At 39.9% G+C, this 22,588-nt stretch overlaps 1 protein-coding gene across 1 annotated transcript; it reads left to right on the plus strand.

The window, feature by feature from the left end:
- The first annotated feature begins 19,017 nt into the window (after window positions 1–19,017).
- LOC141594913 (uncharacterized) lies at window positions 19,018–20,985 on the plus strand. The gene is made up of 4 exons (XM_074414895.1): window positions 19,018–19,699; window positions 19,879–20,044; window positions 20,205–20,457; window positions 20,914–20,985. The coding sequence occupies exons 1-4, from the start codon at window positions 19,018–19,020 to the stop codon at window positions 20,983–20,985; spliced, it is 1,173 nt and encodes a 390-aa protein (XP_074270996.1).
- The last annotated feature ends 1,603 nt before the right edge of the window (window positions 20,986–22,588 follow it).

A 22,588-nucleotide genomic window follows, 5' to 3' on the forward strand; every position in this document is an offset into this window, starting at 1 on the left:
CTTGCCTTTTTGACCCATTAGCCACAGTCCAAACAAGCCTGCCTAGTCAAGCTAGTTAGTCTGTCCTTTTGTGGTATGTTTTCCATTGCAGTTTGGTCCGTAATTTCTGTTTGGAGTTGGTGTTTGTGATAAGAAAAAAAAAAGAAAAAAAAAGTATTGAAAAAAGAGGAAAAACGTGAAAGAAGAAGAAAGAAAAGAAAATGAAAAGAAAAGAAAGATGAGATTCACGTGAAATAAAAAGAAAGAAAAATTGTGAAAAGTTGGATCCTCTTGTCAGAGTTGAGAAGATGTTTGAAGACGTACAATCGACAAGAGGGTTGGTTGTTTCAGTTAGTTATCTCAGACGGCGTTTAAAAAAGGGAACTTTGTGACCGTCTAGCTCCTCCACTCTTATTCTATATTTTTATGAGGAGATTGTGCTTTCAGTCTAGTGAGTTTTGTGCCATGAAGGGCACCTGCGTTAGTCTTTCAGTCAGTTTGAGATCCGGATGGTTTATTATGGTCCTGTTAGGAACTAGCTTGACGCTTTTACCTCCACATTTCCATAACTTGTTTTGCCTTTTCTCACCTGAACCTCACTATTCCCATATTACTTGCAAACCCTCGGCTGTGACGGACATTATTGGTTGGAGTGTGTGCATTAGTACTTGAATTGTCTTTCATTTTTGTTGCATGCATGCTATGTAGGTCGCAGTTAGACGAGTGACTGCCTTTTCTTCTCTCTTTTACATATAACATTTGCCCTTTGCTTCATGAGAGAAGAGTGACCACGTGAGAGTCCAGTTTTGTTGGTCTTGCAAGGTCGATAGGTCAGCTTTATTTCTGAACAGCTTATAATTCGTTTGCGTATTGACTGCCTATCTTTAACTGTTGATTTCTGTTGCATTAAAGTGGTTCAAGTAGACAAGTTAAGCTAGCTCTGAGTTATCATTTCCGTTCCATTAGTTTAGTTTTGAGTTTACTCGAGGGCGAGTAAAGGTTTGGTTTGGGGAGATTTGATACGTGCCTAATGTATAGTCTTTTGGCCTATTTCAGCACGTATTCCTATGCATTTCTCTACTATTTTTATAGTATTTTGCCCCGAATTGGCTACTTTGGTGTATTTTGTCCTTTTTGTAGGAATGATCGCGAAAGTAGCGGAACCATGCTCTTTTCTGTCCTTTTTGCATGCATTTAGAGGAGACGGGATTGTCCCAGAGTGAGATGTTGCACTTGGAAGTGTTGTTGCACGCATTACGAGGTATTTGAGTGAAGACGTAAGCTGAATTGAAGACCCAAGTGGTCTATCGAACTGTCTGGGACACGATCGAGTGGTTCCTAGGCTCCCTGAGGCTCGATCGAGAGGTTCCTTCCTCGATCGAGTGATCCACACATGACCAGTCCTCGATCGAGTTCCCTGATGGTCGATCGAGGAGTTTCTGCTGAGCTGATGGTCGATCGAGTAGTCTAATCTACTCGATCGAGGGGTTTTTCACGGGCATGGGCTTTGCTTCAGTCCGTGTGTTTAATTTTCGCTAAACATTGTTTGTTTCCTATTTAACCTATGTTTACTAGGTTAATTGGCATCTCTTTACTTATTTCCTTTCACTATCCTTTTTACATTCATTCACATTAGAATACACTGTTACCTTCGACGTTGGATTGTTTTCACTCGGATTTCGTTCTTTACGCCTAATTGCTCGGATTGTAATTCTCTTTCTCTCTTAATAATAATTAACTTTCTTGTTGTTTTAATTCTTGCTTTTGTTATCATTCTTCTGCCTTAGTTTATTTATCATTGCATTTTATTATTATTCCGTTATGTTTTCTGCTGGGAATTTACATGCTGTTAGTTTAACAATAGACATGAGTAGCTAATCTCCCTTCATGTTGGGATTAGGGGATCTGCGGTAGAATAATGACGACGTAGTGAATGAATTAGACGAATTAACATAAGAGACCCTGTCACTATAGCAATATAACTGTAATTCTCGACCTAGTTGAGTGCACGCTTCTATGTCACCCATTAACTGCTACAATTAACCCCTGGATCGAAAGATTGGATTAAATAGGCCTGCTATAAACAGTAGACTACCCTAATGAGGACGAAAGTTAAGTTAGTGGTATTTTAGGGTGGGAAGTGGACCGAAAGGACCTTCTAATATCCGTCTCGCATTAGTTCGTCTGAGTCATTTACTGCTAAGTTGTTGCACTACCGTAGTGAACCGAGTTCCCGACATGTCCCTCTCTTATTGATAGTTTAATTCATTTTCCTGCTTATCTGCTCTTCTCTTTATTTCTCTTTCCCTTTACTCCGTAGTTTAGAACCAAAAATTAATCAACCCCAATTGTGACCATAGAATTAGAAATAGATAGCTGTAGTTGCATTCCTCCCTGTGGATTCGATACTCGACTGCCTCTACTACATTTTTAGTTGAGACCGTTAGGTTTATTTTTGACAGGTACGCGACAGACGTGTCAATGCCCTATAATTTTTACCTTTTCTGATTCAAAGTTGCAGTATTAATTGTTTGACCGTATATATAACACAAAATGATAACGGTTCTTTGTTAAGCTGTTGTCATATTTCTTATATCAACAACGGTTATTATAAATCCGTTGTCATATTACACCAATAAACAACGGTTTTTCTTATAACCGTTGTAAATACAGATCCACAGTGAAATCTGAAAAGTTTGTGGTTTTACCAATGCATGTCTTATTATTATTGTTTGTTTGACCATTGTTCACCTCATGCATGCATGCACAATTAATACAAGTTTGAGTGTAACATATGCATGAAATTAATCTAATTAATTATACATTTATTATACTATAAATAGCATCACATTTCCAGTAACAAAAAGAATCACTTTATTATTACTAACCTTTCTACTTCACTTTTTAAATAATCTACATATACATACATACCATAATTAAAAGAATGTCATCGTCTTCATCATCCGCAGTCGCACCTCCTCAGCAATCGGTAACCCGTTATATCAACCCAATTACGTGCATAATTCACAATATCCCAGTCAGACGTGATGCTGCTGGGAAGCCAGCTTCTAAGTCTCTTAACCCATTGAGGGACATCCTCAATGAGAATGGGTTTTCAAATGTAAGGGCAATCCACCCGACTTGGATTTTTGGTCGTGGGTTTCTTGGATATGCGCTGATCATGTTTCGAGGGGACGATCTTGACGATTTTCGCCAAGCAAAACAACTCGCTGCAAGGTATGCATCACGTGACCACCAAAGGGGCAAAAGTGACTTTTATGGCGACGACCCTAAGGATCGTTATGTACACGCTGGGCCTTACTTATGGGTTGCCACCGCTGAGGACGCTCCTCTGATGAGGAGGTTCATTCTGTACAGTTTTATTAATGTACCGAAATCATGGGAAGACGAAGAAGTGCCTCATTTTGATCACCGTCTTGATGCCGATGTAGTATGCTTGATTTATAATCAAGTTTATCCTCAGTACCCACCTCCTAGTCAAACTCCTGTTAGGGTGTTTGATTAATGTACTAATTAGTTAGCTGTTTGTTTTTGTTGTTTTTTATTTTTTATTGTGTTTTCTTTTTTTTCCCTTGTTGTACTGTTTTTTTTTTTTTGCGCCATTGTATAATGTGCTCATTTTAATATATAGTTCTACTCTTTATTACATACAAATGCTTATTAACATAGATTTTAAATAACTTGCGAACAGACAAATGAATGAAACAATAACATATAATATAATGACAACGGTTGTGCATAAGAACCGTGTTAGAATATAAACACCTCTAAAAATAAATGGAAATTGGAAGATATTAATAAGATAATTACAACGGTTCTTACAAGAACCGTGTTAAATTATGCAATTGCTGAATAACATTATTTTAAATAACCTTCTTTCTTTATTTCTTCATTTCTTTCTCTCTCTCTCTTTCTCTCTCTCTCTCTCTCTCTCTCTCTCTCTCTCTCTCTCTCTCTGTCTTACTCTCACTCTTATTACTCAAATTATGTCAAGGAGTAGCTCTTCTTCTTCCTCTATTTCAACAGGGACATGTAATTGCTCAGTTCCGGCAGTATTGCGGACTTCTTGGACTTTGCAAAATTTGGGAAGAAAGTTTCTTACATGCAAAATCTATAATCCCGAGACTAAAATGCGTGGATGCAATTACTTCAAATGGGTTGATGAACCAATGACTGCGTGGCAGAGGAAGGTTATAAACAGGTTAGTGAATGAGAAAAAGAGCATGGATATCGAGATTACTCAAGTGAGAAATATACTATATCAACTTGAAAATCGGAGCGGGGAAATGACAGTGAAATATTGAAGGCAAAAGAAGAAAGCAAGAAGTTAATCATGGATATCGTAGAACTCGAAAATAATGAGGCGTGGCTTAAGTTAATTGTCAAATTTCTTTTTCTAATTGTTATTTATCTAGTTTATTATGTATGGTGGTAGTTTGTACTCTTTATGTGTAAACTTGTAATCATTTAAATTAATGAAAATAAGCAAGATTTTCTAAGAAACATATTGTAATTAGCTGGCATATACCAAATGATGCTTTATTTCTTGGCGGTAAAATCAAACACAATGAAATATAAAATGAAACGGTTATATCCAAACCGTTGTTCAGGACGTATACAGTTATAACGGTTCAGGCCGTTGTTATGTGGATAAAAATGATGCTTTATTTCTTGGCGGGAAAATCAAACAACATGAAAACATTACAGACAGCGGTTATTTAAAACCCGTTGCAGATAGTACTAATCAATTACGGTTTCAAACAAAATCGTTGTCTGTTTGGGAACAAAATACAACGTTTTTTCTTATACCGTGTTTATTAATTTCCAATAAACAAGGTCTTGCAAGTGTTGTATTATTCACACATATATAATCTGAGCAAGACCGAGTATTTGAGGTGTCAGTTCACTAAAGTGGCGGGGTCGAGATCGACAGAGGCGGAGAGTATTATTTTCGATGAAGATGTTGTTGAGGGGTCCGATTTTTTCAGATATCTAGGATCTATTATTCAAAAAGATGGGGAGTTAGACGAAGATGTGGCTCATAGAGTTAAAGCGGGATGGTTGAAATGGAAGAGTGCTTCAGGGTTTTTATGCGATAAAGATATACCCCAAAGATTAAAGGGAAAATTTTATCGCACGGCAATTAGGCCTGCCTTACTTTACGGTTCCGAGTGTTGGGCCATGAAACATTGTCACGTTCAAAAGATGAGTGTGGCGGAGATGCGTATGTTGAGATGGATGTGCGGACATACAAGGAAAGATCAATTAAGGAATGAGGTGATTCGGGAAAAGGTAAAAGTGGCGCCAATAGAGGACAAGATGATGGAAAATCGACTAAGATGGTTTGGCCATTGATAGGCCCAAAAACTGGATATGGGCTGATCTGGGGCAGCAGGTCTGGGAGCATTGTGGGACGCAGGATATCAGGGAGCCAGGGTGACAACATCAGCATGTGGCGCAGAACATGGGCTTTAATCCGCGTAGAAGCACACGAGGACTCTATCACTTGCCATATCCGGAGAAACAAAGTCCTACTCCGCGCCAATTTAGGAATACTTGGGAAAGAAGTAAGAAACCCTAGATGAATGAGCTCTACTATATAAGGGGCCTCGAGACAAGATAGAAAGATCATCGAAATATACAAGAAATATACCCTAGCATTCATAGCAAAATGCACGAACTGTAATTCCTCCCGAATTATAGTGAAAATCTTGGTGGGATTCCGTCTCCCCCCGCGATTGTTTCCCACATCGGGTTTTCCGCGTCACCAAAATTGCTTGTGTTCTTTTCTTATAACGCACATTCCGATCAGCATACAGAAAACAATTAAATCACAATACGGACCTAACGCTAAGACCGCTTTAACCCTAAATTGGTAGAAATTCACCAAAACAGTTTGGCGCCCACCGTGGGGCATATTGGTCGTCTTCGTTAGTCAGTCTACACACCAAGCACAACATGTCCGGACACCAAGAAACCAACCCAGGTAACACCAGCGGTGCCCCAGCAACGCGGGTACCACCCCCCTCGGCAGCAACACAGGTATCACCTCCCTCGGCAACAGCAGCACGCACAACCTCGATTCTGACCACCACTGCTGCCCAGATTCCAACAGTCAAGCAAAGTCAAAGTTCCCAGGTAGCAGCAAGCCCATCTTTGGATAGAGTCCAGACCAGAGATCCAGGAGTCTTCCAAGGACGGCAGGGAGTCCTACAGCCTGAGAGAGGAGCACAATCTAGACAACAGGCTCAGGCTCCTCCGAGTCCCACCAGCATCATGATAAGCGGATTGGACACATTAGCAAGGACAATCCGGACTATTCAGAACGAGAATAGAAGCATGAGGTCCCAGATGGAAGAGGACAACAATCTCCTCCGAGCACAGATCAATGAGTTAAGGAGCCATGCCGCTAATTCGGCCCCTTGAATGCAGAAAGACGGGTTCAGGAGGTTACCAGGAGAAAGTGGGGATCGGAGGCAGACGCGGGTGTTGCCACGCGAAGTAGCACTTAGGCTGGACATGGACGCAACACCACAACCAAGAGGAGGCCTGGTCCCAACAGGCCTGGGGGCACTAACACCAGATGACGAACCAGCCCACCAAGAGCCAACACCCACGTCAGATGCAGAAAGACACCAGCAGAGCGGAGCAGCAGCTGCGGTCCCGATGATTATGGCCCCGGTTACAAATTAAGCTGAGTATACCTAGGAAAGCGGCCCACTGGGCAAAGAAAGATCGCAGATGCGCCAACCCAGATCTTGGGGACAAATGAGAACTTCATACGAGGAGCCGAACATCAGCCACAAGAGCACCTGCGACCTGCCGGAGAGAGACATACATAGAACAGCAATACCAGGAACTACGAAACCTCCTCTGAGGGGTCCCAGGAATGCCGCTGCCTATGGAAATGGTCACACCAGAAAGCTACGCTGACTCACCGATTACTGTCGATATAGCTACAGTGGCCCTACCAAAAGGATTTAGCGTTCCAACAATGACCCTCTTCGATGGAACCACAGACCCCTGCGATCACATTTGCTAATTCAAGCGTAAAATGATGGTTACCATCGCACAGAGCCTCAAAAGAGGCATGTATGTGTAAAGGATTTGGTTCGACCCTAACCGGAGCAGCACTACAATGGTTCGTTGGCTTGCCTAACGGGACCATATCTTCATTCGCCGATCTGGTCAATGCATTCAATCAGCAGTTCTCCAGCAGCCGGAGAACACCAAAGTAGCCAAGTGATCTGTATAGGATCGTTCAGGAAATAGGTGAGTTAATCAAGGATTACATCACTAGGTTCAATGCAGAGAAAGTTTCAATCCGAGGCTGCGATATGTCCACGGCCATCAATGCCTTCAGGCAGGGCTTAGATAAAGAGTCAAACCTCTACAAAGAATTAACGATGTACTCTTGTGAGAGATTCGAAGAAGTCCAGCAGAGAGCTACAACAGCATTAAGATTGGAAGAAGATATACAAGCTAGAAAGGGAATAACAAACTTCGACAAACCTGTCAGGAAGATCCTTACAGAAAAGAAAGACGAGCGAGCTAAGCCATACAGCAGACCTAATATCAGCAGAATAGCAGAAAAAACCAAGCAAGTTGATGACTCCCAGCATCATCCTAAGCTATCTGAGTACGGATTCAACACGGGAATGGAAGGATTGCTGAAAGCGCTGAGAGGCCTAGGTGATCAGGTCAGGTGGCCAAAGCCTCCCATTCAGGATCGACCCAACGACGACAGGGACAGCAGCAAGAGATGCGAATGGCATCAGGACATAGGTCACAGGACATAAGACTGCTACAGGTTGCGAAAGGAGGTAAAGTTCCAGGTACGCATGGGAAACTTGGACCACCTGTTATCACGTGGGGGCAAGCAGGATAGGAGAGAAGCAGCAAATCAGGTGCTTCCTTCTGCTCCACCTGTATGCACAAAGATTATTAACGTGATAACAAGCGGATCCGAGCTATCAGGTTTAACATATTCCGCCGCTAAGAGGAAAGCCACCGGAAGCAACGGAGATCATCCACAAACTTCATACAGAGTAAGCCAGAGCAATTTACCCCCAGTAACCTTCGACGAAACCGACATAGAAAGCGGCGCAGAGCAACACGACGATGCCCTAACTATAACGTTGTCCATTGGCAATTGCACCGTGCGAAAAGCATTAGTGGATACAGGGAGTTCTGTGAACCTCATCATGCTTGAAACCCTCAAAACCATGGGTTTTGATAAGGAGAACCTGATAAAGAAATATGTGCCCCTGGTGGGATTCAGTGGTGAGACTACGCATTCAGTAGGTGAGATAACCATCCCAACATATATTGAAGGAGTTAATAAACTAGTGAGATACCTAGTCATTGAGGGTCCAACCACCTACAACGTGATACTAGGAAGACCATGGCTACATCAGATGAAGGTGGTGCCCTCAACATATCATCAGTGTCTCAAGTTCCCAACACCATGGGGTACGGTCACAGTAAAAGGAGATCGAGAGGAATCCAGAAACTGCTACGCTCAAGCCCTCAAGGCTACAACCAAGCTCCCCTCATAGCAATTACAGGACCGGGGCACCTCGACAGAATACAAGGAGCCTCCCTCGGAGGAACTGGGCCAGATACACCAGGACGAGGAACATCCGGATAGGACAGTATTGATTGGGGCAACTTGCAGTGAAGAGCTGCGCAGCCAGCTGACTCAATTTCTGAAAACCAACATGGACTGCTTCGCTTGGTCCCACAACGATATGGTAGGTATAGACCCATCCGTTATTTCACATAAGTTAAGTGTGAACCCAGGCTGCACCCCAGTACAGCAGAAGAGAAGAAAATTCGCGGCAGAACGAAACGAAGTCATTAACAAAGAAGTAGACAGTCTCTTGGCAGCAGGTAAAATTAGAGAAGTTAGCTACCCTGAATGGCTTTCTAATGTGGTAGTTGTGCCCAAGACGAACGGCAAATGGAGGGTGTGTGTAGACTTCACAGATTTAAACAAATCTTGTCCCAAGGACCCCTTTCCATTGCCACATATCGATGCAATGGTGGACGCTACTGCGGGACACGAGGTACTCACTTTCCTCGACGCCTGGAGCGGTTACAATCAGATCAAGATGCATCCACAAGATCAAGAAAAAATGGCATTTATGTCAAAAAGAGGCATATATTGTTACAAGGTCATGCCCTTTGGCCTGAAGAAAGCTGGGTCCACTTACCAACGGTTTTTAAATAAGATGTTCAAGCAGAAAATAGGAAAGACCATGGAAGCATACATAGACGACATGGTGGTAAAGTCCAAAAAAGCAGAAATGCACATGAAGCACTTGGCAGACAACTTCCAGACATTAAGGGAGTTTAAAATGAAACTTAATCCGTCCAAGTGTTCGTTTGGAGTATCCTCGAGAAAATTCCTAGGGTATATGGTGACCCAGAGAGGAATTGAAGCAAGCAAGGAACAGATAAAATCAATACTCCAGCTGGAGTCACCGCAGAAACCAAAAGATGTGCAAAGGCTGGCAGAGAAGGTGGCGGCGCTAAATAGGTTCATATCAAGGACTTCAGATAGGTGCAAGCTGTTCTATGATATATTGGGGAAAAGTCAAAAATTCGAATGGACCGAGAAACATGAAAAGGCATTCGCAGAACTCAAAAGCTACCTAAGCACGCCACCGTTACTCGCAAAGCCGGAGCAACGGGAGCCACTATTCCTGTACCTCTCAGTCACGGAAGCAGCTGTAAGTGCGGTCTTGGTCAAAGAACAAGAAGGAGTGCAGCATCCCTTATATTACATTAGCAAGTCTCTGCTTCCTGCAGAGACCAGGTACACTTCCTTTGAAAAACTAGCATTGGCTTTGGTTACTGCTTCCTATAAACTGCGGCCGTACTTTGAATCTCACACCATCCATGTAATAACCAACTACCCGCTAAAGACTATTATGAGGAAGCCTGAACTTTCGGGCAGGATGACTAAATGGTCAGTGCATCTTAGCGGGTATGACTTGCAATTCGAACCCAGAACAGCGATAAAATCCCAAGCCCTAGCAGATTTCGTCTCTGACTTCTGCCCTGCTACCCGTGGGGAGGCAGAAGAAGGAATGCTGGCCATAATGGGGAGTCAGGATAGCGAGATATGGACCCTATACATTGAAGGAGCCTCAAATGCAAGGGGAGCTGGTGTAGGTTTGGTCCTCTGATCACCTAAAGGTGATATGATAGTACAAGCTGTTAGGTGTGAGTTCAAAGCAACTAACTGTTAGAAATCTAGATCTCTTTACACAACATATTCATATTATGTAGTGATTTTAATTTAGTCATAAAATTAAATGGTGATCTTATGCATGCAAACAAAATGTAAATAAAGAAGAAATCATCATCTCACATTGATATTTCGGTTTATATGGGCACAAGAGAGTTCTCCTACTCTCTTGTTCTTGAGCTTTCCTTAGTGGATGAACAAGGATTCAAGAAGAGAATCCCTCCCAAAAGTATTATACCCAAGATAACAACTTAATAAAACTAATATTATTATTACTAGAATAATACTAATTTTGTATAAAAATTGACCCAAAAATATTTTCGTCTCTCTATGAAAACCAGTTAAGAGAGAGGGAGGAGGAGGAAGATTTTATCTTTCTAAAACTCTAATTTTAGATGAATGAATAATTTTTAGCTAATGCACTAATGTTTAATGTAGTGCATATGATAAATTATAAGGCAAAACCCTTGGCTTTGCTCCTATGAAAAACCGGGTAAGGGGAAGAGGAGGGACCAATGCATGCACTACTTTGTCTTCACAATGACCACTAGGTTTTACATGGCTAGTTTAGTAGGAAATGATTATGTTTACCACTAACATAATCAACACAATATTTGCCTAATCCTCCCCTTAATTTCGGTATACATGGATAAAATGGACTCCATTTTATCTTTGTCAAAATGTCAATTTGTCATATGTCACATGTCACATGTCACATGAAATTGTTATGTATTTTTAACATATTAAAAATCAACGTCTTAATAAAAATACGTCATATACAAAAACCGACTTAGTAATTCATAATTACTTGTGCCAAAATATTTTACAAATTATAAATCACAATAACTTGTATTTATAATAATTTATTCATTCAATTTCAATTGTTTCCTTAAACAATAATTTCATCTAAGTAATCAAAACAATTCGATTACTTAGACCGTATCTTATTTAATCAAGTTACAATGAGACATGTAAATATTACTTCCAAAATCGTCCGTCAATTTTAAGTAATTTAATTAACCCGTATCGTCATACGATCAATTAAATAATCAATTAAGTGTGTTACCCTTTAGGTATGACCTAAGGGGATCAACTGATCACCACCGTCGCACGACAGTAATGTCAAACTCTAGTCAGCCAATCATTACCGATATGTGTGGACCAGTTGACAGTAAAAATTACTTCCCAATTGTATTCTTTAAAATGAGACTTAAACATGTGATCATCATGATCAACAGTTGTGATCGCATTATTGTCGGAGGACACATATTCCAACAATCTCCCACTTGTCCTCGACAAGTGTGCGTCACCAATTCTCTTGTCCTATTACTATCTCCCACTCAATGCAAGGTGTTTTTCAGGTCGTACTTGCAAGTGATCATATCGAGAGTGGTTTCCTCGATCTGGAGAATAACTGATTGACCGGATTTATCCACCATGGATACATTCCGAGCGTGGCCACGCATTTCCAGTTCATTACTCCTCGACTCGCCCTGAGATATTGTTATAACCCTGACTAGGGGTGGACAATTCCTATCGCACTCATTCCCTTCGACTAGCCACAGCCATCATAACCCAAAATATGCCCATTTGACCCAATTTACGAAGGTCGTAGTAACACAAATCAAAGTTAATCTGAAACTGTGCCATCTTAGGTGAATAGTCTTTAGTCAAAAGAATCGACTCATTAGAATACTATAGTAGCTCTCGCCACGACCAGGCTATATAAATTTGCCAGAACTCTATAAGCGGTCATAAGGCCCGACATAATGTTTCTAACAGTCTGCCTATGTGATCGACTAGTCATCTCACATGACTCTATGGCACTTGAACTTGCCATCAATCGCATCACACTCTAGTCACTTCGAGACGTCACCTCATATAAGTAATTATGGGCAAATACAATGCTAATCCGTGTTCACTTTAACGGGGTTCAATTGTCTCTACAACCCGTTTGGATGTAACAAAGTATAAGGTGAGTTAATGATAACTCAAACGACAAATGTCGACATCACACTCGGGTAGTCAATACCGTATTACAACCTTGTGATGTATATCGTAAGTGTGTAAACACTTGTTGATTGCAATAGAAGTTTAACATATTATGTGTCCATGTGTTCAAACTTCTTTTAATCGCATTTTCCTTTATGTTCATGTTATCTTCTCATAGCATGAACCTTACCAAGTACACAACCAGGTTCCTAACCTCGGTTTCGGTTCTTTATCTTGAGAGAACTTCCTTGTCGATTATTACATAACGAACAAATTTGTGGTGAATGATGTAACTTGAACTGGTCAAGTACTCCACCCACACACAATGCACTAGGTATATGTTTTGTAGAATCTTGCAACAATTGTCAAGGTGATTAACCTAGCACTTCTCACAAGTCCTAGCATATTAGGAAAGGTTAGTTTTGAGTAATTTCTTATTCAACTAAGTATCTTTCCAAACTTCATATTTCTCCTTTTAGCTTGAAAAGCTTAGGATTTTCATAAATCCTTACATGTGTTCGAACTGCAATATGTGCAACCTCTTAACACACAACAGAGTCTTCTGTCAAACACTGAAATCGCTCATCGAATTCTCCTCGAGAATTCATGACGTTTCATGTATGGCTTGCCAACGATCCATCATGCTCTTATGCATATGATATATTTTGGACATGGGCATGATTATTCTAATGGCGGAAACATTAGTAACCTTTAATCATGTTATCAACTATTCTTAGGTTCAAGGAACGACCTTGAATAACCTACGTTTCTCGTTGATTCGATGTATATGTCTCAATACTTATCCAACATTTCATGATGTGACTGGATTCATCATAGTCCATTTTCATCCAGAATTGAAAACTCAAATACTCCTTTGTGAAGGAAGGTATTAGCTCGTCATTCTTCAATGAGTGATGAGTTATAACTTTTACAAGATGATTGCTCCCACTAAATTCCATGTCTTCACATGATAACTTCCAACTCCCACTTAATTCCACATGATCCGCAATTGACTACTCAATTGAGATATTTCAAGAATTGAAATTTATTGCTTTGCTAAGTTATTGAGATAAAACCATATATGTTCCCATCATATCCTTTCAAAATACTCATTTTGAAGTGGTCTCATCTTAACCTTATGGAAAGAGATTTTAATCTCTAGCTCATTCATATCATAATGATGCGTAGCAATGTCATTATTTAAATATAAATAATATCTAATACACGTCCTTCAAAATACCCTTTTCGGAAGGAGGTTTAACCATTTCATTTTCATAATGAGGTTAAGTAATGACATTTGCGTGGTTAATACTTAACTTAGCTATTGAGGATATCGGTATATCAATCCTTGCAACCTCTAGTCATAAATCTTGTTTATTTTCTAGGATGTTACTTTGATTCATTTAGGCTCTTAAGTAAATATCAAAGTTGAAACTATTGGTCAAAATTTATCATAAACTAGTCAAAACTCTTGTTAAGACTTGACATTAGTCATTTTCTTCCAAAACTTTCTTTTGGTCTCCTCGTGTAGTTATCTTGAGAAAATATTCCTTTGATTACTTCACTTGGTCTCTTTTGTCATGTAGCTTTATTAGAGACCATAGATCTCATCTATTGGGTATACTATATAAATAGATATACCTTTATTCAAATCATTCTTCCTTGCGTAGATCTTGTATACACAAGTACACAAATTTTATCTTGGTGTTGTGTCCTCATTTTCTCCCACTCTATCTTTAGAATAAATACACTAGAGATTCAAAGATAGCTTATGGGACACAAATAATGATTTGAAGTATAAGGATGACTATCTCATAGGTTTGACTAATAGTTTAAGATATTGTAAGTGTACTTGGTTGATTGACATTCCTTTAAGAGAGTTCATAAACTCAATGACACTTTGTAAATGATCATACACAAGCCTTAAGCATGTGGACATATAATGAATCCCATCATTATAATTGTCTATCAGATCACTTTAAGTGAATAATCATATGTTTCTATGAGCAAGCATGTAAAGACGAATTTTAGAACAAGGATAAAACGATAAAACGGGTGACTTGGGTTGCAAACCAAGCCACCATTATCCAAAATACAACCAATTATCCAAAATACATTTCCATGTCGAACACGGAAATCAAAATGTTCTAAAATCCAAAACATAATTAAAATAAGACAATAAAATGGAAGCTATTCCTAGCTTCTCAATGGTTTCTCAAGCTTGCTTTTCTTTTCCTTTGTCCTTGCTTGATGGAGGCCCTATTTACAATAAAAAGGGGATACATTATCACAACTTTGTATCACAATACCATAGTTGAAATAGAAACATAAAAGAAAGGATAGTCATTTACCTACTGGAGTGATCTTTCCAGCCTTAATATCACCAAGGTATTTGGAACAATTTCTTTTCCAATGTCCAACACCATTACAATAATGGCATTTATCAAGAGGACCCTTCTTGATTTTTGAAGTGCTAGCTTCATAAGTCTTAGCTTTGGTGAAAGTGGGAGCTTGCTTTTTACCCTTCTTCCCATTCTTCTTGAACTTCCCCTTGCTTTTGGTTCTAATGTTAAGCACATCTTTTGGTGGGTTCACATTTAACCCCATGTCCCTTTCGGCTTGCACAAGTAACTTGTGCAACTCTTCAAGAGACACGTCCTTGTCTTGCATGTTAAAATTCACCCGGAATTGAACATATGCCTTGACTTTGGATAAGGAGTGTAGAATCCTATCTACAATGAGTTCTTTGGGGATTTCAACCTTTTGACTTTTCAAGGTCTCTACTAGCTCCATTAATTTGAGCACATGAGGATAGGGCTAACCTTTTGGCCCTCTTTGAAGTCGAGATCAAAGAATGCCGCGGCCGCCTCATATTGGACGATCCGCGGAGTTTGTGAAAACATTGTCACAAGCTTGGAGTAAATCTCATTAGCGGTGCCCATCTTAAAGGCTCTCCTTTGGAGATCCGCCTCCATCGCAAAGATCAACACGTTTTTCATTGCGGCGGACTCCTTATGGTAAGCCTCATATGCTTCCCTTGTGGCAGCGGTCGACCTAGTATTAGGTTCGGGTGGAGAGGCCTCGGTAAGGTAACGAAGCTTATCGTCACCTTGGGCGGCTAGTTTGAGTTGGGCATCCCAATCGGAGAAATTTGACCCATTCTTTTCAAGTTTACATCGATCCATGAAGGATCGGAGCCATGAAGTATTAGTGAGAGGTGTGGCGTTAGGATTTGGAGTAGCCATTGATCATGAGAATAAAACATATGTCGTTTTAATAATAATACTCGTAAAATAAATTTAAACAAGTTTTATTGCATTTATCTAGTGACCTCTACCCAACTTGATAAATGATTCCAAGACCCAAATTCATATCAATTTAGGGCACGGTGTGCCGAAATACCCTTTATTAATATAATTTGGTGGATTAACCTTTTAATCGATTCTACTTTTAGAACTCTTGGTCGATAAAATTTACATTAATATTTATCTCTAGCCCGAAACACATCCGGAAATCGTCGTGAATACTTTCGTTGAGTTCAACCCAAATTTCGAATAAATGTGTCCATGATCCAAACTCATATCAACTTAGGGCACGGTGTGCCGAAATACCCCTTATTAATATAAATTCGGTGGATAGACATTTATCACCCACTTCCCCTACGTAACAAGGTTTGTACCCCGGGGTGGCCGAGTGCACTCCCTCGCGAAATAGGTTTTCATGGTTTCTACTATTTGGTAAGGCTATGTTTCAATTGTTTATTTTAGCGAGAGGTCATGTCAATTTATTATCTATCACGTTTTAAGTGAACTAAAGCGGTGAACTACGATAATTGTATTTGACATGGTCGATAAACTCGATTAAATGATGAAGCATGTTTTAGTTATGGCGATTTAGCGATGCATGCAACATATAAATAAAATGCAAAGCATAAAAATAATAAATCCTAGTATGGCCTTACTAAAATAGAAAATCTAATTAACTATTACATATTCGGAAACCAACTCCATTGGTCCCTTGAACTTCGGTTTTTAGCACGCATCTCGAGGCAACACCGTCTTTATGTATCGCCTTCTTGTGGACACCGTCTTCAAGGAACTCCGGAATAATTAAATTACATAACAAATTACATAATTTCCTATTATACATTTGTAATTAAAATAAAATAAATCTATTAAATTACAAAACGGTGATACGAGATCACAATAAATTACAACCGAATCGATATTCCCATACATTTCGGGTAATACCAATTAAAAAACTAAGGCCATACTAAGTAAAATTACATAATTCAAAAATTACATAAAATAAAATTATGACAAAAATGCAGCATTATAATATGTATGAACATGCCCAAATTTATGCTAAATCGCCTTTAAGTAGCCAATATCGTATATTTAACGGTTTTTATGGATTTGCGTGATTCAACCTTTTAAAATCACAATAAATTACATAAATTCATATTTATGCATAAGTTAATTACCCTAACCTCTTAGGACTCAAAATTAGTCTCCACTAACTATTTGACTATAATTAACTCATATTTCTTAAAATTGTTCATTAATGGACTTAAAATTATAATAAAAATGCTATAAACTTCAAATAAATCACAAAATTTCAAATAAATTTGAAATTTGAAATTTAAACTTATGAACATTCTGGAAAAATACCATGACACTCATAATGTTCAAAAAACTTAGGTTAAAAATTCGTAAAATTATCGGAAAAACTATGTTGCAGTTTATCGGATTTATCAATAAAAATCATAAAAGCATGAGAAAAATTATATTCATCAACTTTTCAACGTTAGATCTGAAAAATATAATAAAATGCAACATGTGACGTTTTTCCTTAGTCATGGGGTATGTTTTAGCAATTATTTACTTATTAAGTCACTATTTATGCTATTTTTCATCAAAAATCCATAAATCATGCATAAAGACTTCAATATAGCCTATTATTTTACACACATCTTGTAAAATTGCATGTGACAACATACTAAATTCCTATGACCATATTCGAAATTTATCTCATATTAACCTATTTTCCATTTAAATTCGATTTTTATCATGAAAAAACCAAATTTCAAGCATAAGAACTCCAAAAATTATGAAAATTTACAGGTCATCTAAAAATAAAATATGTGATAGCATATTCAAAAATCACTGGAAAATTCGAAGTTTAGCTAATTTTAGTCCGAAAATGACATTATTAATCATAAAATCACATTTTTAATACCATTATTATATAGGATGAACAATAAAAATCCATAAATTAACCAAAATATCCTAAAAACATTTTAGGACCAGAGACTTTAACATGCATAATTATTTTCGTGATATATCATAATAACACAAATTTAACAAGTTTTATATGTTAATCGTATAACTCGGAAAAACTATAACCAATTTGCATGCAAACAACCAAGGCTCTTGATACCACTTGTTAAAAATCTAGATCTCTTTACACAACATATTCATATTATGTAGTGATTTTAATTTAGTCATAAAATTAAATGGTGATCTTATGCATGCAAACAAAATGTAAATAAAGAAGAAATCATCATCTCACATTGATATTTCGGTTTATATGGGCACAAGAGAGTTCTCCTACTCTCTTGTTCTTGAGCTTTCCTTAGTGGATGAACAAGGATTCAAGAAGAGAATCCCTCCCAAAAGTATTATACCCAAGATAACAACTTAATAAAACTAATATTATTATTACTAGAATAATACTAATTTTGTATAAAAATTGACCCAAAAATATTTTCGTCTCTCTATGAAAACCAGTTAAGAGAGAGGGAGGAGGAGGAAGATTTTATCTTTCTAAAACTCTAATTTTAGATGAATGAATAATTTTTAGCTAATGCACTAATGTTTAATGTAGTGCATATGATAAATTATAAGGCAAAACCCTTGGCTTTGCTCCTATGAAAAACCGGGTAAGGGGGAAGAGAAGGGACCAATGCATGCACTAGTTTGTCTTCACAATGACCACTAGGTTTTACATGGCTAGTTTAGTAGGAAATGATTATGTTTACCACTAACATAATCAACACAATATTTGCCTAATCCTCCCCTTAATTTCGGTATACATGGATAAAATGGACTCCATTTTATCTTTGTCAAAATGTCAATTTGTCATATGTCACATGTCACATGTCACATGAAATTGTTATGTATTTTTAACATATTAAAAATCAACGTCTTAATAAAAATACGTCATATACAAAAACCGACTTAGTAATTCATAATTACTTGTGCCAAAATATTTTACAAATTATAAATCACAATAACTTGTATTTATAATAATTTATTCATTCAATTTCAATTGTTTCCTTAAACAATAATTTCATCTAAGTAATCAAAACAATTCGATTACTTAGACCGTATCTTATTTAATCAAATTACAATGAGACACGTAAATATTACTTCCAAAATCGTCCGTCAATTTTAAGTAATTTAATTAACCCGCATCGTCATACGATCAATTAAATAATCAATTAAGTGTGTTACCCTTTAGGTATGACCTAAGGGGATCAACTGATCACCACCGTCGCACGACAGTAATGTCAAACTCTAGTCAGCCAATCATTACCGATATATGTGGACCAGTTGACAGTAAAAATTACTTCCCAATTGTATTCTTTAAAATGAGACTTAAACATGTGATCATCATGATCAACAGTTGTGATCGCATTATTGTCGGAGGACACATATTCCAACACTAACAACGAAGCCGGGTATGAAGCCCTTATACTTGGGATGCAGATGGCGTCGGGGCTTAACGTGAGGAACCTGAGGGTGTATAGTGACTCCTTACTTGTGGTAAATCATGTAAACAACGAATATGTGGCACGAGATTCAAAGATGATAGCCTACTTGAAGATAGCCACAAAGCAAAAGTCAAAGTTTAGAACGTTCAAGATAACTCAAGTACCGCGAGATCAGAACGTAGAGGCAGACGCCCTGGCAACATTGGGGGCCACCTTCCAGCCCACAGAGCTATCAAATATACCTATCACCCATGTGTTGACCCCAGCCATCCAGAAGGAGCCAGATCAGAATCCAGTGAAAGAGGATGTACACATGCAGTGTACACAAGGAGCCAGGACGCTGGTTTCCACGGTAGGACAGCAGGATGCAGATTGGAGGATGCCGTACATAAATTGGCAAAGGGACGGGACACTCCCTAGAGACAGAAAGGAAGCACCAAGTTTCAGGATAAAAGCCTCCAGGTATATCATGATTGATACTATTCTCTTCAGAAAATCATTGGCAGGACCATGCCTCAGGTCCTTGAGCAAAGAGGAAGCAGAAACAGTACTGCAGGATGTGCACGGCGGAGAATGCGAGAACCATGCTGGAGGACGAAGTCTGTCTAACAAAATATTGAGACAGAGGTATTTCTGGCCCACCATGCGCGCAGATGCCGTAAACCATGCCAAACGCTGTGAGTCATGTCAAAAAGCGGCTCCAGCAATCCACCAGCCAGCAGAACCAATGCTCCGATTATCTCTCCATGGCCATTCATGATGTGGGGCATGGACATAGTAGGTAAGCTGCCCAGGGCTCCAGGAAACAGAGTGTATATGCTAGTTATGACTGATTACTTCTCAAAGTGGATTGAAGCAGAGGCAATGACAGAGGTAAAAGAACGGCAGGTGATCTCTTTTATCAAGCGCAACATCATAAGCAGATTTGGGATACCATCCGAAATCATATGCGACAATGGATCCCAGTTCATATCAGATAACACCGAGGGCTTCTGTGCACGATGGAATATAACACTGAGAAAGTCAGCCCCCAGATATCCGCAAACCAACGGCCAAGCCGAGTCCGGCAACAAAATCATTGTGGAGAACCTCGTAAAAACTATTTGGAAGAGTTGGGGAAATGGGCGGATGAACTACCATTAGTACTCTGGTCAGACAGAACAACACCGAAAATGGCAACAGGCCAAACTCATTTAGCCTCGTATACGGAGCAGAGGCAGTGATACCCTCAGAAGTCCTGGTGCCCACGCACAGATACGGCTGTCAGACGGCAGCACAGAACAAGGTTGAAATGGCTAGGAGCCTGGATACAGTTGATGAGCTACGAGAAAGCGTCTACATACGTATGGCGTCGTACAAACAATCTGTAGCAAGGACATATAACAAAAATGTCAAGATCAGGACCCTTGAAGTGGGGGACCTCGTACTTAGAAGGGTATTCGAAAATACCAAGAACCACAAAGCAGGCAAGTTTGCCTACAAATGGGAAGGGCCATATCAGGTCGAAAGCATTGTCAAGAATGGGGCATACAAGTTAATGACCATGCACGGTCAAATCCTAGATAAACCCTGGAACATTCGTCACTTGAAACGGTACTTTGTCTGACAAAGTGCCAAAACTTTAGTGTACAAAGGACCTTTCGAAAGTCCGTGAAGCAAAAAAAAAAAAAAAAACGAGGGAGGGGGTTAGTATATGCTTTAGGTATTGGTGTGTTTCAAAAAAAAAACTTTTTTCTTTTGTTTTCCCTAGTTTTTCTTTTTTTCAAATAGAGTCGTTTTTAAACTAAGTAGTTCAGGCTGTGGCTTCCTGGATCCAGGTGTTGCCCTGGAACACCATGAGATAGCACCAGGTAATTTGCACTACTTTGGACTTTATAATGCTTCTACGAAGAAAGGCTTTGGTACTAATGTTGGTTACTTGTCAGATGAGGAACACTTTGAGGGTCCATCCCCTGCCATGTGAGGCTGCGAAGACGTTTATCTTAAGTCAAGCCACATGGGGAGCATACGCCGAGGTAGCGCGCAGGGTACGGCATACTAAGACCACCCATACCTTAACGTTAGTCTCAGTAATTCTATAGCTATGACGTAGAGCAAAAGGTGCACGCACGAAATTTCAAACGTCTGGAACCACAAGGAACGCAACATTCCTTGTTAGTCAGAAACAGTCAATGAAGGTACCTGAACAGCCTCAGGAGTTGCAGCAGCACCTTCACCGGTCTGCTCTGCCAGGATCTCCTCTACAGTCCCAGAGATAGCCCCAGAGATATCCATGGCGGTGAAATCAGGCTCCGGATTAGCAGCCTCAGCTTCAGGATGGAACAGGGCGCTCAGATCCATACCATTGGGAAACGCACGGGCAAACTCGGCCAGCTCCTCCTCCAGGTTCCAGGATGTATGCCTCCCCTTAGTATAAGCACGGATGCAGTGAATCCGCCCCTCAAAAGCAGTGTAGGCTCCCACGTTTTTGGCTAGCTCAGCCATCTCTTCAAAGACGGGCCTCTGCTTTGTCCCCGAAGTCGAACGCAGATTAGCCTCCTGCGTCTCGCCACGGTGGTCTTTGTCGCCTACTTCTCCTTTTTGGCCGCATGGAGTCGCTCTCTCGATTTGGCATGTAGTTGTAAGCTCCTTGTTCTTCCCCACGAAGCGGACACTCGTCTTGGCCCTCTGCAAAGATCTTGCGGAGATAGAGGGCTGATTGGAGAGCCTGCATTGAAGAAAACCATTAGTCAAGGAAGCACATGGGCAGGGAAAGTAAGGAGCCAGTAAAGGAAGACTCACAAGGAAGCAATGTTCAGCAGCCAGGTCAGTCATCTCCTGGGGGCAGTCGAATCAAATGCCCTGGAGCAAGCCGGAGTCAGGAGCCTCTCCGGTGCGGGCAGCCGAGTTGGCATGATCAGCATCCCCAAAATTAGCGGGAGAGCGCAGCGAGCTCATCAAAGCATGGATAGGAGACCCGGGCGCGTGATATTAGAGTCACTTCGATAGGTTCTGGAGCAGGCCTTGAGGTGGATCTCTTTCTTGAGGAAGCAGGAGAGGTAAAGGAGTCAGCAGTTCTTTTCCTGGCTTGACGCATCAGGATCTCAGAAGTAGAGGGTCTAGCACTTCCTGCGGAGGCACCAGAATGCAAGAAATCAGAATAAAGAACCAATGAGTAAGGAAGCTTCTAAAGATTAAAAGAGGATATTTACCAGAAGACATGGTTTCTTCAGTGGCAGAATCATCTAAACCAGAGAGCAGGAGGGGAAACAGTCTACGGTCTTCAGGGATGGAGAAAAGCTTGGCAACAGAGATTGCTTCGTCTTCAGATTTCTCAGGGTTCTTGAGTTCTGCGTCAAATCAAAGAGTAAGAACAATGAGTGACAGGGGCAATCAAAAATAGACATGCAAAATGTACTTACTCTTGGCAAAAACCCAGTGCTCGAACAAGTAATTAGCGTGGATGGGAAGGGATTCAAGCTTGACATAGAAGAAATCCTCATACCACCCATCGTCCTTCCCTTTAGCCGCCGACTGGAGGAAGTTTTCAGTCTTCTCCACGGCCCTGAAGGTGTATTGGCCATTCC

Source organism: Silene latifolia, chromosome 8 (genome assembly GCF_048544455.1).
Source record: "Silene latifolia isolate original U9 population chromosome 8, ASM4854445v1, whole genome shotgun sequence".
In the NCBI taxonomy this organism is placed as follows: domain Eukaryota; kingdom Viridiplantae; phylum Streptophyta; class Magnoliopsida; order Caryophyllales; family Caryophyllaceae; genus Silene; species Silene latifolia.

Bases quoted from the DNA above. Each gene is read 5' to 3' on its own strand.
- LOC141594913 (XM_074414895.1), top strand. From the start codon at position 19,018: ATGGCGTCGGGGCTTAACGTGAGGAACCTGAGGGTGTATAGTGACTCC. The intron at 19,700-19,878 runs GTGAGTCATGTC...AGTGGATTGAAG, and splicing joins CGTAAACCATGCCAAACGCT to CAGAGGCAATGACAGAGGTA. The intron at 20,045-20,204 runs GTCAGCCCCCAG...AAATGGCAACAG, and splicing joins TGGAATATAACACTGAGAAA to GCCAAACTCATTTAGCCTCG.